A 17,646-nucleotide genomic window follows, 5' to 3' on the forward strand; every position below is an offset into this window, starting at 1 on the left:
TGAGGCGCATACGTGCACTTGTGTACGTCATGGAGGGGGCGCAATGCCCAATAGTCATCCCCCGAAGTATTGCTTAATTGCGGGCCGGGGGAATGACTGGAGAGGAAGGAGTTGGTTTTAGTGGGTCGGGAGTGGTGATCCCATCCCCACACTACCTGGGTTCGCCTCCCCAGGTGTCTATTTGCAGATTTCCATTACCTTCGTTATAAAAAAAAGACATAGAGGACTTCTGGGGCAGCAGGGACCATGTCCAAGGGCTTGACGACCCCTCCCCAGCTGTCTGTGAGTCAGGGAGAACTGCCTAGGGCGTGGTGGGATTTAGCAGTGGGCTCTGCTCAAATCCCTCCCAAAAAACCACAAGTGCCCGTAAGCAGACTCTATCAAAGCGACTGTGTGCCGCTTCAAAAGCACAAGCCCAGGGAGTGCCATTGGCACATCAGGATTGATCCCAGTAAGATCCTGATTATGGTATACTGGTTGCATGTTATTGGTCTTGTTTTTGGATATTGAGATATTGTGAACGCGAGGGCTGGTAATCTGGTTATTCTATTCTCTTAGTAAGTCGGGTGACACCGACCTGAAACGGCGAATGGGCTAATGGGCAGGCAGTCTTCCGTCCCCTAAAACCGTGGTGGGCCTTGTAGCACGCGGTACAATCTTGCCGCTCAGTTGCCAGCCGAGTGGGAGTAGGCTCAGATACTCTTTCCTGACTAGCGTTGATCTGGCTCTGAACATGAAAGTGTCAACTCTCGCATGGCCTCCCTGCATGCCGCAAGGTATGTATAGATAACCATGGGATCGCAAAGGCGACTATACCAGCAGGTTTCGACAGCCGCCGCAAGGGGGGCCCAACAGCGATGAATTCTATCAACACAAAACACAAAACGTCGAGGGATGCAGGTGAGGCGAATGGTGGTAAGGAGAACCCTTTCACCAGACGTAGCGGCCTTGAAAGGTCTCCCCAAAGATCGCCGGGAGAAGGCGATGGAGAAGCCCGTGGAGGGTCTGAGGAGGTGCCGGTTGAAGTAAAGATGGACGGCCCCACCCTGACCCGCGTCATCAAATCTGTGATGGCGAACCACGAAGAACGCGGTGGTCACACGATGGAGGTAGTCACGGAGATATCCGACGTGATTATGTCGTTCCTAGACAACCGGGTTAAGTACAGCAAGGATCTGAAACTTGCTGTGCAGGCACTCTGTGCCCTAGTAGTTGAGGCCAAATTGGAGTGGAGGTCCCTACTAGAGGCCAGCAAGAGTGTGGAGAGAGAGCTCCGCAAACTTGTCAAGGAGCTGAAGCAGGCGGATAAGGACAAAGAGGAGGCAGAATCGAAAATTCGTCTCCTGTCCGAGGGCAAACGACTGGCGGAGAGCCAGGTCGAGGAACTCCGCAAAAGGATGGCTGTAACAGGGGCGACCCCGAAGCTGAGTAAGGTTACGCAGGAGGCGAACCTGAAAGCAGCTATCGAGAAGTCCGCAGCCCCGAAGCCAGAGAAAAGGAAGAAGGTCGAGCAGAAGGATGGCCATTCCAAGCCGGTGAACCCAGTGCCTCCACCATCGAGGACCACTGAAGCTCGCCGGGAGGAAGATCTACCGTGGAGGGAGGTCGTGAATCCCATGCAGGCGGAGCGATACGCGCCACTGTTAAGAAGGGTAGAGCCCAGAAGGAGACGGGTGCGCCTTCCAATGTCAGTGGTAAGCGTAAAGACAGAGGCGAGGCGATTATCGTCAGTACTGACGACAAGAGCTACGCCGAAGTCTTGAAGGCCATGAGAGTTAATGACAAACTAAACTCGCTGGCCTAGGAGAGGATGTCAACTGCATCCGAAGGACGCGGAGAGGCGAGATGATTCTCGTCTTGAAGCGGGATGCTGCTCAGAAGAGTACTGAGTACAAAAAGTTGACGGAGGAAGTCCTGGGCGATGGGGTTCAAGTAAGAGCCCTATGTCCAGTTTCGAACATCCAGTGCAAGGGCCTGGATGAAGTAACCGAGGCTAGAGACCTGGTCGACGCACTGAGAGATCAGTGCAATGTCGAGATCCAGGAATCTACGGTTCGGTTACGCAAAAGCTAAGCGGGAATGCAGGTTGCCTCATTCCAAGTACCTCAGGCTGAAGCCAAAAAGGTAATGGGGGCTAAACTGAAAGTGGGTTGGTCGGTATGTGCGCTAAGTATTAGCCAACCGCTTCAGACCTGCTTCAGGTGTCTTGGTAACGATCATAAGTCTTATGACTTATGGACTTGATCGCAGTAAACTATGCCGTAGGTGTGGAGCTGAAGGCCACCAAGCTCGCACCTGTCAATCTGCACCAAGATGACTGATCTGTCCCCCGGGTACAGACAACAGACATCTTACCGGTGGTGTCCAGGCTTGTCCGGCCTCTAGAAGGATCCAGACACGCAGGTAACACAGCTGAATCTGAAGCACTGCAAGGCGGCTCAATTGCTGCTACAACAGTCGGTTACTGAGTGTAAAGCTGATGTAGCTTTGCTGTCCGATCCATACCGTATCCCTGCCGGTAACGGTAGTTGGATTGCGGATAAGTCTCAGATGGTGGCCATCTGGACTTGCGGGCGATATCCCATCCAGGAGATAGTATCATCACCTGATGATGAGGGTTTCGTTATAGCAAAGGTAAACGGTGTTTACTTTTGTAGCTGCTACTGTCCTCCCAGGTGGAGTATAGTGCAGTTTACTAGGGTAGTAGATATTCTTGCAGCAAAACTAACTGGCTTAAAACCGTTAGTTGTAGCAGGCGACTTCAATGCGTGGGCAGTGAACTGGGGATCCCGGTCCACAAACGCCAGAGGTCATACCCTGCTAGAGTCGATAGCGGTATTGAACGTAGTCCTGCTGAATGAAGGCTAAGTGCACATAACATAAGTGGATCCTCGAACAAGATCCCATCAAAAGTTGACCCCTTTCGGTGGGCCAAAACTGTTATAACGAGCGTCGGGAACATCGTTCTGTCATTCTCAAATGTAAACAAATACCATATGATCAGAAAATTAGAACACTTTGTTTCAAAGAGTACAAAGGTCAGGATAGACAACCGATGTGTGGAGAAATTCAGTTTTAGCATATATTTTAAACATTATCGAGATATGGGAGATAATATCCGAAAACAAATCTCTTCCGCGCTTCTCACAACAATGGACAACATATAAAATCAATATCGACATTTTCTTTATCTAAAACAGCTATTTTCAGGCTTTATAACAATATCTTTTTTCTACCGATTACTAGTATCGAAAATGAAATGATCCTAAAACTGGTTCAATATGTTTGTGTATGAATTGAAGAAAATTGAAGTTTTTTCAAAAAGTGTAAATTAAGATGTCGTTTGAAACTGTACTACATTTGAAACTAATCTGTAAATATGCAGTTTTCGGTTTTTTCAAAAGGATGGCGAGGGATACACCAATGTTGGTTTTCAAGTTGCAAAAATGAGTTGCGAAATGAAATGAGAAAAAACCAAACAGTTTTCAAAATAAAAGTTTTATTATTGACTAGATGTCATTCTTGTTAATACTTTTATTCCGTATAGACTGCAATGTTGAATATATGTATATCCTCTAACCTAAATCATTAACCAAGTATACGAAAGCTAACTCGTGGGACGGCGTCGCGAGGTGTTTTTAGTTTAGAATAATAAAGAACTATATTAACAATGTTTCAGATCATTTCGAGAATTGAAAAGCTGTTTCAACACTCATTTACTTAATACGCTTTAACTAAGCATTAGGTTAATTTGAATAACTTGACAAATTGCTGATAATATTCTGGTAATAACGTTTACAAATTTGTACCGATAAGAGGAAATATTGATTACATTTATTGTTCAAACAGCAAAACACTGATATTGTGAACTAATATTGTAATACTTCATTCAAAAGTTTGGTGTTACTGTACTATGATAAATCGAAGTTTCATGTTCAAAATATTTCAAAGTTAATTACAGAGTTTCAAAAGATTAATCGTATAATTATGTTTTTAATCCATTTTATTATAATCATATAATTTTATAATGATTGTGACTGACCTTCATGAGTCGATATTTAAAGGAACAGTCGATTCATGGAAATATCGAGATGTGGAATAGAAAATCATTGAAAAGCTCTTTGGAGGGACCATCACAGTAACCCAGAAAATATTGTTTTCATATTGCATAATTTGTTTCCATGAGCCGATATCCAGTCATAGAACATCGACTCATGGAGGTTTGACTGTAATCATTTTTATATTCAATGAACCAATGGTCTATGTTAACTAGTTTGATTCTTTTGCAGAAAGAAAGATTTTAGCTCAATACCAGAGAGTTTCTTTACTATGTGCGTCTTCTTCTTGTTGTTGTTCAGTATCTAGTGGGCTTGGTAGTCATATTGTTACCGCTTCTGACTCATACGCCATGTCGTTTCCATTCATATCCTATATCTCCATCTTGATATTCTAGCAGTAATTGCTAGAACTATAAATAAACGAAAAGGTAGTTTCCTGCACTTTACCAACTCGTTAACTAAGGCGAACCTGTGCTACTCGAACCTTATCCAAAAATGTCAATAAATTCCGCATGAGCTCGTGGCAAGTGCAATGTATATTCGCCTTGCAATGGTTGACTAGAGTTGCATTGCTGCTTACTTTTCTGAATCACAGTGACCGGTTAACGGTGACATCAAGATATACGAATACAATACGAGCTGTCTTTCCTCAAAATCGGTAAATTTTATTACCAACTAGTCAACCCGGCAGACGTTATACTGCATAGTAGACGAAAGTGTGCGTTGTGAACTGCCCATGCGAAATTTTCGTACGAATCTCATTATTTTCGCATGAGGATATATCATATAAGCCCGTCGGAAACGACAACGAATTTGCTGAAGGAATGAAGAAAATCCATCCAGCCGTTTTCGAGTTATGCGGATACGATTTAATTTTTATTTTTTATTTAGAGATTTTATTTACATCAACATAAGCACTTAATACCATCAATATGGAAGAATTGGATTACAAAACTGTAAAACAATAAGAAAATTATTAAGCCTTTTTTTGTGGAATGTCAGACGAGTTTTACTATTCAGTTTTATTCCACCACGTTGTAATCGAAAAAAATGTAGCTAATTTTGGTGTGAATAATAATCAGATAAACAGTAAAAATCACGCGACCCCTTGCTAATTCAATACTGTTATACCATATCTTTTGACATTTCGATGTTCCGTATAACACATTCTATCTGTTATAAGGGTACAACTTTTGCTACCCGAGTTACACATATGTTATGTGCTAAGTGCCAACGTTCAGAGGACCGAACGGTGATTCATGCATCGATGTGACCTTCTGCAGCGCGGGATGGACGGTGGAGCCAGAATGGGAGGTTCATGAGGGGCATACCTCCAGCGATCATCAGGAAATTCGTTTTATGATCCGGTATACCCCCGTAGCAACCACAAGGCGGATCGGCAAAGCCGATCTAGGATGGCGCACCTCGCAGTTCAACCCAGAACTCTTGGAGGAATCACTACGATGGGAGACGCGAACAACGGGATTAGGTGGCGACGAGTTAATCGATGTACTAACCCGTGCATGCGATGTGACGATGCCTAGGAGGACCAAACCTCCCGGAAACCGGCAACCTGTGTACTGGTGGACTGACACAATTGCAGACCTTCGTAGAACCTGTCTTCGAGCAAAGAGAAGGCTGCGACGTGCCAGAACATACGCTGATAAAGTCGAGAGACGCAGGGTGTTCCAGACAGCGAGCAGAGCTCTGAACTACGAGATCAAATGTAGTAAGAGAGCCTGCTTCGACCGACTGTGCAGGATGGCAAACGACAATCCATGGGGAGATGCATACAGGATGGTGATGGCTAGGACCAATACCACGCCACCTGAGAAATCTACGGGGATGTTGGCCAAAATAGTCGACGGGTTGTTTACGAGGCATCAATCATCGGACTGGCCCGCTACTCCGTACGAGTCAGTTGACGTGGTACCGCTAGTGACTAACGAAGAGCTTATCGTAACCGCAAGAAAACTTAAGCTCAATAAGGCGCCAGGCCCGGATGGTATTCCAAACCTGGCCCTTAAACACGCCATTCTTGCCAATCCAGATATGTTCAGGAGCTGCCTCCAGAGATGCATGGACGAAGGAAACTTCCCAGATCGATGGAAACGGCAGAAATTGGTGCTATTACCGAAGCCTGGCAAATAGTCGGGGGATCCTTCGGCATACAGACCAATTTGCCTACTCGACACAGCAGGAAAGCTGCTAGAGAGGGTCATTCTGAATAGATTGTCGGCTTATACAGAGTGTGCTGGTGGCTTATCTAGCAACCAGTATGGCTTCCGTAAGGGCCGTTCTATCATCGAAGCAATTCGAGCGGTAACGGATACGGCCAAGATAGCGAGAGGTTTAAACAGAAGAGGTATTAGGCATTGCGCGTTGATTACACTCGATGTAAAAAACGCGTTCAACAATGCTAGCTGGGCAGCAATTGCTGACTCCCTGCACCGATTGAGAGTTCCGGATTACCTGTGCAGGATACTGAAAAGCTATTTTCAGAATAGGGTGCTGTTATACGACACTGATGCTGGTCAAAAGTCGATCGTAGTGTCCGCGGGTGTTCCACAGGGATCGATCCTCGGACCGGTTCTGTGGAATATTATGTACGATGGAGTATTACGCCTAAGTCTCCCGGCCGGTGTGAAAATAGAAGGCTTCGCGGATGACGTAATGCTGGAGGTACCAGGAGACACTCTCGACGAAGTCGAACTGAAGGCTTCATACGCGATTGGCAGAGTGGAGGAATGGCTCAACTCGAGGCGGTTGTCCCTTGCACATCACAAGACGGAAGTCGTGGTAGTGCATAACCATCATGGGCTGCAACAGGCGAGGATAAGAGTAGGGACCTGTACAGTTAACTCCGTGAGGTCTCTCAAGCATCTGGGCGTGATGATCGATGATAAGCTCAATTTTACGAGCCACGTCGATTATGCATGTCAGCGGGCTTCATTGGCGATAAAATCTTTATCACGAACGAATGATGTCCAACAGATCGGCGGTGCATAGTCAAGTGCGTAGGCTGATAGCTGGCGTAGCATTGTCTATCATCCGTTATGGCGTGCCGGCATGGGCCGTAGCACTAAAAGCCGAGTACAATGTAAAGAAATTGATCAGAGTACACCGGCTGATGTGCTTACGTGTCGCGAGCGCATATCGCACCATATCATATGAGGCGGTGTGCGTTATAGCTGGAATGATGCCGATCGACATACTCTTAGAGGAGGATGTGGAGTGCTACAACGAAAGGGACTCGGTGCAAGTGCGACGTGTCAAGAGAGCAGCTTCGTTGCTTAAATGGCAAAGAGCATGGGACACCGCAGTCAAAGGTCGTTGGACCCACAGACTGATTCCAGATGTGTCCAACTGGGTTGATAGGAAGCATGGTCAAGTCAACTTCCACCTAACACAGGTGTTGTCTGAACATGGCTGCTTTAAGAAATTCCTACACAGGTTTGGCTTCGCAGATCCTGCGGAGTGTCCTGACTGTGTAGGTGGGGTAGAATCGGCAGAGCATGTGATGTTGGATGCCCGCGATTCGAGATAGAACGCAATGCCATGCTGCTTATTAGTGGTATAGATACAACCCCGGACACCCCGTCGAGAGGATGTGCCGGATGAAGCTATATGGAATGCGGTGAACACAGCATCTCAACAGATTATGTCGAAACTGCAGCGTTGGTGGCGTCTTGAACAAAACCAACGTGTGCAGTAAGGGCACCTGTGATGCAGTGAACACTTTGCTCACCCCGACAACCAACATGTCGCGGGTGGGCTGCGGAGACCTCAGTATGTAGATATAGAGGTCATTGCGGTTCACGCGCGGTGGTTGTTGTCGGGGTGCTCGTCTCCAACGTGAGATTATGATACGGACCGTTAGGTTACTATCATAGCTTGCGATCGACGGGTGGTGAGGTAGCCACCCTTGAAGTCGATGTTGACGTCAAGTGCGTTAGCATAGGCGTGAGCGTTCTCAATAGTCCCCCCCTGATGTATTGCTTAATTGCGGGCCGGGGGTACGGACTGGCGAAAGGGTTTTGGTTTTAGTGGGTCGGGTAAGAGTTACATGACATACCCATCCCCACACTACCTGAGTACCTCCTCAGGTGTCTGGTTGCAGATTTCCGTTTACCCTTGCCCAAGAAAAAAAAAAAGGCATAGAGGACTTTGGCCCACACATCTACTGAAACTCATCGGAAAAATGTATAGTGAATAATGCACCAGCCCTACATGTGCTGAAAAAGCATTAGTTCAGATTATGAAATTTTTTCGAACATAAAGTCCGTTTCGCTCGAAACTTTTGATTACTTAATTGATTGTGCACAATTTTTGTTGTTTTTAACTACTTGGCGTAATAACCAAAAGTAAACAAGCTGTCTGATGACATAATTTTGGTTTAGAGCTTCAATATCAAGCTTCATTTGGAATAAAGGCGAATGTTGTAAGATAGGATTCTCTTCCTTGATTTGCCCGCTTTTGAATAACAGTGACAAGCAACGGATATCTTGTATTCTGAGGTAAGAAATCCTTTGCTTGTCACTTTGACGAAGTTGACGAAGAGGTTCGAGCCATATACCCTATAACACAATTACATAAAAGCTGCAAATGAGAAGCTACGTCCCTCGTAACAAATATCAGAATATATGGCCAGAAGAAACAGGTAGTTATAATCCGCTACAAATATCGTTACACAATACGACATCGTAAGCGACTCATTATTGAATAATTTTCACTTATTGGACAATAATACACTCCTCATTGCTCCTAGGATAGTCTTGAAATATTTATTTTTCCTGAATTGTTACAGAAATTATTTGTTGAATCTCATAAAGTTTTATTTTCGATACTGTTCTTGTTTATTCTATGATAAGGCCGATACAAATATTTAAAAAAAATATGTCTTTCCTCCCCCCTCGGATTTTGTTGCGCAAAAAAAAATTTTGAAGGGGCAACAAAAAAATTCCGGGAAAATTTGAGGATTTTCAAAAAGCAGTCTTCAACAAATCCGAAGATGTTTATGATTTTTTTTTTTTTTTTTCAATTTAATATTTATTTTTCATTGTACATATGTACTAATGCAATGGCGGGCATAAAAATGCTTCCAAATTAATTATTAATAACTAAAGAAATGCTAAAAAATAAAAAGGCAAAGGAAATGCTAAAAAATACTAGAGTTGAACAGCAGGCCAAGTTCCAGTTGAAATTTAGAACTATTGAAGAAGAAGATATGAGTTTTCGAAGCGGATTTTTAAGGTTCTCAGGTCCATTTTAAAGAAATTCGTATTCAGTTTTAGCTAACTTTGGTCAGCTCGATAGTTTAATTCGACATGTTAGTTCCTTTCTAAAAGCTCCACGAAAGTTTTTGAAGCTCACAACTCTAACCTTGAAACTCTCTACCTAATCACGCGTTACTTGTCAATAAACCCCAAAACAAACCAATTACCTACCACGTCTTTCAATTCCATTGCTCTCAGCCGAAATATCCTCGTTAGAGCTGGATCTGGAGCTGTTATCACCTGCATCACCGACGGGATTGTTCAGATCACTCATTGTGATCTCCAAAAGTTCTACAAATATCTCACTTCACGACACAATTACAAAAAAAATAACACCTTCACTTTCTCCCTATGACCAGATTCACTAAAAACCGGATTAATTCGACACCTTCGTTCTGGGCAGGTCAACGGACAAAAACAAACTGTGACTGCTCTATGCCAGCTGCGAGAACACTTTCTTCCAGCACGAATAGACAATTTCGAATAAAAAAGTGTGGACGGGTATCGTCAGTTGCCGTAGTATTTAATGGAACGCGCGCGCAGTCTTCCTCCCAACAACTAACTGATTAGTTTTTTTTTTATTTGTGTTTGGTTGCTTCTGTTGCACGGTATGGGATCTCCCTTGTCGTTCGTACAAGTATAGGAGCGGAACAAGTGTGAGCCCTATAATGGCTTATGGGAACTGGGATTACACTTTGCTCAGGGGGAGATTAGGGTGCACAGGTCAGTTTTGCTCACGATCTTCAAACGCAAAATAGAATGTCTTGTAACATTTTTTCAAAAATATTTAGGACCTACAAATGTTAAAGCGTGCAAATTAATTCATAAAACATAGGGCAGGAGTTACAATATTTGAAAGAATCATTGAAAACAGAGACTATCCACTAAGTCACTACCATGATTAAGTTTTTGAAACTAAAATATTGAAGTTTTGGATTACGCATAGGGGTCTTTGATATATTCTTATGATCTACATAATATTTAGGCAGAATTCATACTCCAAATCGCTCAAAATGTAAGTTTACGATCTATCCCTAATTAACCCAAAAAAAGCAACTAAAAGCAAAAGTAGCCTATCTCATAATATTGATACAAGAAACATATTCCTTCATTGCTAATAAGCGTAACAAGCTGAGTACCAAGCTCTACACTTTGTTCGTTGTTCTTATCGTCCTCCTCTTGCTTTGATTGTAGCTATCTATCGGCATTTCACATACATGTTCAGAATCGGTGCGTTAGCTCTTGGTTGGGAATCCCTTCTCATGTTACTACGCCATCCACGCTGTCTCAATGCAATGGAAACGGAATAGAAGTTCTTCTGTACTTACTCGGGTACGTCTGCACTCGGCTTCTAATTCCGATGTGATTCCGCCGCCCTATGACGTGTTACCTACTTTATTACTGCAAGTGCATGGTGTCGGGGACACCCAATTATATGGCTTGTCATTGAGTCATCGCTCGGTATCGTCAGAATCTATAAAATGGACATATGCAATGACCAACACGTGGCAGATATGAATAAAAGCTAAGATAATTGGAACTGTTTAGTTGATTTAAGCATTAATTATCTGAACTTATAAAATACTTTCGCCACCACGCGTTATCAATAGTTGGTAGCATGAAGTAACCAACAGTAGTCGTTAGTAATGGCGATATGGTTGATTTGAGAGACAAGTAGACAGAATGAAAGAGTTCGACGATGAGTACGTAAAACGGCTCCTCGGCTTTGCACATAGAGTGATTAGAACATTGGAACGCGAGTTACAGATTGGCAATGAACAAGACAGACGAGTACAACAGGACTTTGGATTCGCAGCCATGATTACAATTAGATTACGATTCGCCTATCTTGTATACTAACTGACAAGTGTTACTAGTGGTAGCGCACCTCTTACTTTCCTCCATATGCTTCCTCTGTAGCGGAATGTGGGGCAAGTGTGTCACATCAAGCGATTTGTTTATAAGTTTTGAATAACTCCTTATTAAAACTCGGATATGCTTTCAATAGGGTAAATGACCCATTAGTAGAGGAACTAAACACTTTTCCTTAATGATTAAGCACTTGAAACTGATACATACTTTGTTCTACCTACCTTGTGGGTGTAATTTTTTTCTCCAAGGGAGGCCCTTGGGAAAAATGGGGAAAAAACAATGTTTTCTTAATAACTCCGGAACGCAATGACCTATTGGGCCAATTTTCAATAGCGAAAAATAAGGAAGGATTCCGCGTCGAATGCAACCTGTTGTCGGATAGAAATCGGATACGGCTAAGTACAAAAAAGTATCTCACATTTTTTTGTACACACACACATACATACATACATACATACACACATACAGACATCACCTCAATTCGCTGAGCTGAGTAGATTGGTATGTAACACCGAGATCTCCGAGCCTTCTATCAAAAGTTCGGTTTTGGAGTGATCCTGGGAAAGATGACCATTTGATGTGTCAGTCAAAAGTGCCTAATTTTTATATGAACCAGTGGTCTAGTAGGTCAACCATATTATCTGTTCAAGTAATTTTACCGCTAGGTAAAAAATCCGAGTTTTTCGAATATAATCATGAAAGTGTATTTTTTTTGTAAAAAAAAGAGAGAGATAGTCATAAATGACGTTATTTCCGTTTCAAATATTGACTTCGTAGACTTCTTTACGTAGTAAATTCAACATTTGTACAAATAATCTGGTGTATTCTGACGGCTAGGTCATATTGATTTTAGTAGAGTTTCCTTGATCAACTTCACCCCAAACCAGATTACTCAAAAAATTGTGATAATTAAATTTATTTTAATAAATGCGTACACATTTCTGGAAACTAAATATGTTGATTTTTGCAACGTACAGTAGTACATGTTTAGAAAATATTTGTTTCGATTTAAAATGTAAACACACATTGTTAATGCATGTTTAGTCTCAAAAGTGATCATATTCTCCCCAGATGACGGTACTTAGAATACGCGAAAGGCAAAATGCATTGAAATTATTGCATATTCTGAACTTCTATAAAAACTCATGAATAGGTATTTGGGCTTGGACACAACCTTTGAAAACAAATCCAAAACCAGCAGTAAACCAACCAACTTAAAACAGAAGAAACTATCCGGCAATACCATTCTTACCATTTCATACCATTCTTCAACGATAAATAACGTTTTTTCTGACGACTCAGGTAGCATGTCTGCTTCCGATTTTGATTGTCTAAATGAACAATTGCATCACATGATTGATGCAATGTTCAAAGCAAATACCAAAACTGAAGCTGTTCAGGTTGGTATCAAATTTACTCAAAAATTGTTATTGAAATTCGTTTTAATGGATCCAAATAATCCTTTGCAAATATTAAATTGGAATGCCCGCTCTTTAAAGGGTAAGGGTAAGGAAGATGAAATATTCAACTTCCTATCGATTCATAATGTGCACATTGCCATTATAACTGAAACATATTTAAAATCTGGTCTTTTCATCAAAAGAGATCCAAATTATTTTATTTACCGAAATGATTGTCTTGACAGCGCCTGTGGTGTGGTCGCCACGTCATTAATAGACGTTTATTCATTTATTTAGTCTACATCTAAACAGATAGCACTGAATCAACAATTTGACGCCACTATGCACGGTTCGAGGCCGCATCTCTCCATCCTTGAATACGCCCCACATTCGCCAAGTCGTTTTGCACCTGGTCTGCCCATCTCGCTCGCTGCGCTCCACGCCGTCTCGTACCTGCCGGATCGGCAGCGAACGCCATCTTTGCAGGGTTGCTGTCCGGCATTCTTGCAACATGTCCTGCCCATCGCACCCTTCCGGCTTTTGCTACCTTCTGGATACTGGGTTCGCCGTAGAGTTGGGCGAGCTCGTGGTTCATTCTTCGCCGCCACACTCCGTCTTCTTGCATACCGCCAAAGATGGTCCGTCTCTCGAATACTCCGAGTACTTGCAAGTCCTCCTCGAGCATTGTCCATGTTTTATCTCCGTAGAGGTCAACCTAATAAGACCAGCGTCTTGTACATGACACATTTGGTGCGGTGGCGAATCTTTTTTGACCGCTGTTTCTTCTGGCTCCCGTAGTAGGCCCGACTTCCATAGATGATGCGCCTTCGTATTTCACGCCAATAGCAAGGATCCGAGGTAGACGAATTCCTCGACCACCTCGGGGTATCCCCGTCTATCGTAACACTGCTTCCTAGGCGGGCCCTGTCGCGCTCGGATCCGCCTACAAGCATGTACTTTATCTTTGACGCATTCACCACCAGTCCTACTTTTGTTGCTTCACGTTTCAGGCGAGTGTACAGTTCTGTCACCTTTGCAAATGTTCGGCCGACAATGTCCATGTCATCCGCGAAGCAAATAAATTGACTGGATCTGTTGAAAATCGTACCCCGGCTGTTACACCCGGCTCTCCGCATGACACCTTCTAGCGCAATGTTGAACAACAGGCACGAAAGTCCATCACCTTGTCTTAGTCCCCGGCGCGATTCGAACGAACTGGAGTATTCGCCCGAAATCTTCACACAGTTTTGCACACCATCCACCGTTGCTTTGATGGCTGTTCTCGTCCATAATTTTCCATAGCTCTACGCGGTCTATACTATCTTATGCCACCTTGAAATCAACGAACAGATGGTGCGTTGGGACCTGGTATTCACGGCATTTTTTGAAGGATTTGCCGTACAGTAAAGATCTGGTCCGTTGTCGAGCGGCCGTCAACGAAGCCGGCTTGATAACTTCCCACGAACTCATTCGCTAATGGTGACAAACGACGGAAGATGATCTGGGATATCACTTTGTAGGCGGCATTAAGGATGGTGATCGCTCGAAAGTTCTCGCACTCCAGCTTGTCGCCTTTCTTGTAGATGGGGCATATAACCCCTTCCTTCCACTCCTCCGGTAGCTGTTCAGTTTCCCAGATTCTGACTATCAGTTTGTGCAGACAAGTGGCTAGCTTTTCGGGCTCATCTTGATGAGCTCAGCTCCGATACCATCCTTACCGGCTGCTTTATTGGTCTTTAGCTGTTGGATGACATCCTAAACTTCCTTCAAGGTGGGGGCTAGTTGGCTTCCATCGTCCGCTGAACTGACGTAGTCATCTCCTCCGCTGTCTTGGCTTTCACTGCCTGTACTCTCAGCGCCATTCAAATATTCTTCGTAGTGCTGCTTCCACCTTACGATCACCACACGTTCGTTCGTCAAGATGGCCCGCCCCATCCTTATCCCGGCATATTTCGGCACGCGGCACGAAGCCTTAACGGGATGCGTTGAGCTTCTGGGAGAACTTGCGTGTTTCTTGAGAACGGCACAGCTGTTCCATCTCCTCGCACTCCGCTTCTTCCAGGCAGCATTTCTTCTCCTGAAAAAGGCGGGTCTGCTATCTCCACTTCCGTCTATAACGTTCCACGTTCTGCCGGGAACCTTACTGCAGCGCGACCGCCCGCGCTGCGTCCTTCTCCTTCAGAATCTGTCTGCACTCTTCGTCGAACCAATCGTTCCGTCGACTTCGTCCCACATACCCGACGTTGTTCTCCGCTGCGTCGTTAATGGCTGCTTTGACTGTATTCCAGCAGTTCTCAAGAAGGGCCCCATCGAGCTCACCCTCTTCCGGCAGCTCTGACTCGAGATACTGCGCGTATGCAGTGGCGACATCAGGTTGCTTCAGTCTTCATGTCGATAATGTCGGAGAAGTGCCGTCCATCAATCAGAACGTGGTCGATTTGTGATTCTGTCTGCAGTGGTGATCTCCAGGCTGTGTTGGAAGTAGGTGCTGCGAATGGCCATTTTCTTGGAGGCGGCGAAATCAATTAGTCATAGACCGTTTTCGTTCGTCAGCCGGTGAGCGCTGAACTTTCCAATAGTCGGTCAAAACTCCTCCTCTTGGCCGACCTGAGCGTTCAAATTTTCTATCATGATTTTGACGTCATGGCTTGGGCAGCTGTCGTACTCACGTTCCAGCTGCGCGTAGAATGCGTCCTTCTCATCATCAGTGCTTCCGGAGTGTGGGCTATGGACGTTGACTATGCTGAAGTTGAAGAACCGGCCTTTGATCCTCAACCTGCACATTCTTTCATTGATCGGCCACCACCCGATCACGCGCCTTTGCATATCGCCCATCACTATGAAAGCTGTTCCCAGCTCTTGTGTGTTGCCGCAGCTCTGGTAGATGGTATGATTACCTCTAAACGTTCGCACCATTGACCCCTTCCAACAAACCTCCTGCAGCGCTACGATGCCGAATCCACAATCCTTGAGCACATCGGCGAGTATGCGTGTATGCGGTTAGAATTTCTAATATTGAGACATTCCAACAAATGTCCAACAAAATAATTTCCAATTTGAGACAAAAATCGTTGCAATCTTCTATTGCAGCGGTTCTCAACCTGGGGTACATGTACCCCCGGGGGTACCTTCGCAGACCCCAGGGGGTACTTCGGACGAAAATGCGTAATGGCGGATATATTACAATTAGAATAAAAAAAATATTGATTAAGTTTTAATAATTGTACAAATTTATATTGCAAGACTTTGTATTGTACATAATAATGGATAGCAATCAGTAAATCAAAATATATCGAATCAAGTCCACCACCAACACAGTGTGAGACAAAAGATCAAAAAAATCTTCAAAAGCAATTTACTTTATCGAAACAAAATTATGAAATTTGTTAAGAATATACTTCTTAACTACAGACTTGGTAGCGAGTCACTTTTTAGTGACTTGGTCACAATTTTGAGTCTAGTCACTAAAAAGTCACTATTTGCATCCAAAAATCACTAAAGTCACTAATTTTCGGAAAATGGTCACTAAAGTCACTATTTTTGCATTGCATATAAAAAAGTTTAAAATAAAAATAATTTGTACCTACTATTATTATCAGTCAAATCAAATGTAAATCTGGTAGCAATATATTATTTTGGAAACTATGCAACAAAGAAGTTCCAAGTGTGTTGTGAAAATCGTGGGGTTATTTCCGATGTATGCCAACTATGATCTTTTTCTTCACGAATGGAATTTGTGATGCTGGCTGGCCTCGAGTATAGAGTATAGAATTGGAACCAGAACCACGGATGTAAAGGGTTACCGCCGCCGGGGGTGACAATGGGTCAAATGGTGGTAAGAATGTGTCACTGTTCCACTGTCACTACATAGAAAAGATTTAATATATCTGAGGACAAGAAACTGAATTATAAGAGACCTTTTTGAACGATTTTGTTGTCTGACCTCCGAACTTTAGGTGAGAGCGCTGACCCCCCGACCGATTGTCACCCCCGACGATGGTATTAGGAATAAAGCGATTGATTTACACTCCGTATATATTGGCTCCATTTGATATTACAAAACATTATCCGGGGACTTTAATATTATCCGATATAGTCGAAGTAAATAAGCAAATTATATGTTTTCGGACAATTTAGTAAGTAATAATCAAAGAATGAAGATTGAATGAACATAAGACATACCATATACACATCACAGAGTAGAATTTACTCTTGAACTTTGGCGAAGCCAGAGGTGGCACCACTCGTTGCAAGCACGCTGTAGTTCACAAAGGCAGCGTTCCTCCGCCAAGGGGTTCCTATCAAATATCAATATCTAACCCCGCCAGTAGTAAAAGGTTGTTAAATCCGTTTATGATAGTTAAATCCGCAATTAAGAATAATTAGGGGAACGGTTCGGCACTTCATCTCATAGCTCCTATTTCCATCCCATCAAAAACACAGCAATGAAAAGGTATTTGATTTATTATTTATTTTTGTGATTTTTTTCAGCAGTGAACACGCATGTTAGCAAAAAGAAGCGGTAAGATTGGTGCTGTGAGATGTGAGATGGAAAATGAAACAGTTCCCTTATATTCAAAAGTTTTTTTAACCTGGTATCATTTGGCCACCCATTTTTTATTACCCCTCATACTAAAGTCTGTCATTTAGAATTTTTGACGTAAACTACGTCTAAGGGGAAGACTCTGATACAGGGTGTAAAACGGAAATTTCCAAATTCGAGACCGTCACGAAATAAGGATAGATTTCAAACGCTAATAGCTCCATTATCTTTCAATGTATTTTTGAGATTTTATTATCAATCGAATCGGCAACTCTCCAGCAATTTTTTAAGCCTATTGGAGCTTTTGATTATCAACGTAAAAACATTAAGAATTCCAAATCTTTACCAACCCGGTAAAATTTCACAGTTTTGTTACGACCGCCGTCTGCGGTTGGTTCTTGCGCTCTACTTTTGTGCGGTGATTCGCACAAAAAGTACAAAATAGAACCAGAGCAATGACCGCGGTCGGAGCAAAAAAGTAGTGTTTATGAAAAAGT

At 43.4% G+C, this 17,646-nt stretch overlaps 1 protein-coding gene across 1 annotated transcript in view; it reads right to left on the reverse strand.

Moving 5' to 3' along the window:
* LOC134225915 (sterol O-acyltransferase 1-like) overlaps positions 1-9,903 on the reverse strand; it is a 32,733-nt gene extending 22,830 nt beyond the window's left edge. Inside the window, exon 1 of the mRNA XM_062706355.1 lies at positions 9,506-9,903. Within this exon, the coding sequence (XP_062562339.1) occupies positions 9,506-9,608 (103 nt within the window). The 5' untranslated portion in view covers positions 9,609-9,903. The remainder of the gene's footprint in view (positions 1-9,505) is intronic.
* Between the last annotated feature and the right edge of the window lie 7,743 nt (positions 9,904-17,646).

This window comes from Armigeres subalbatus, chromosome 3, assembly GCF_024139115.2.
Source record: "Armigeres subalbatus isolate Guangzhou_Male chromosome 3, GZ_Asu_2, whole genome shotgun sequence".
NCBI lineage: Eukaryota > Metazoa > Arthropoda > Insecta > Diptera > Culicidae > Armigeres > Armigeres subalbatus.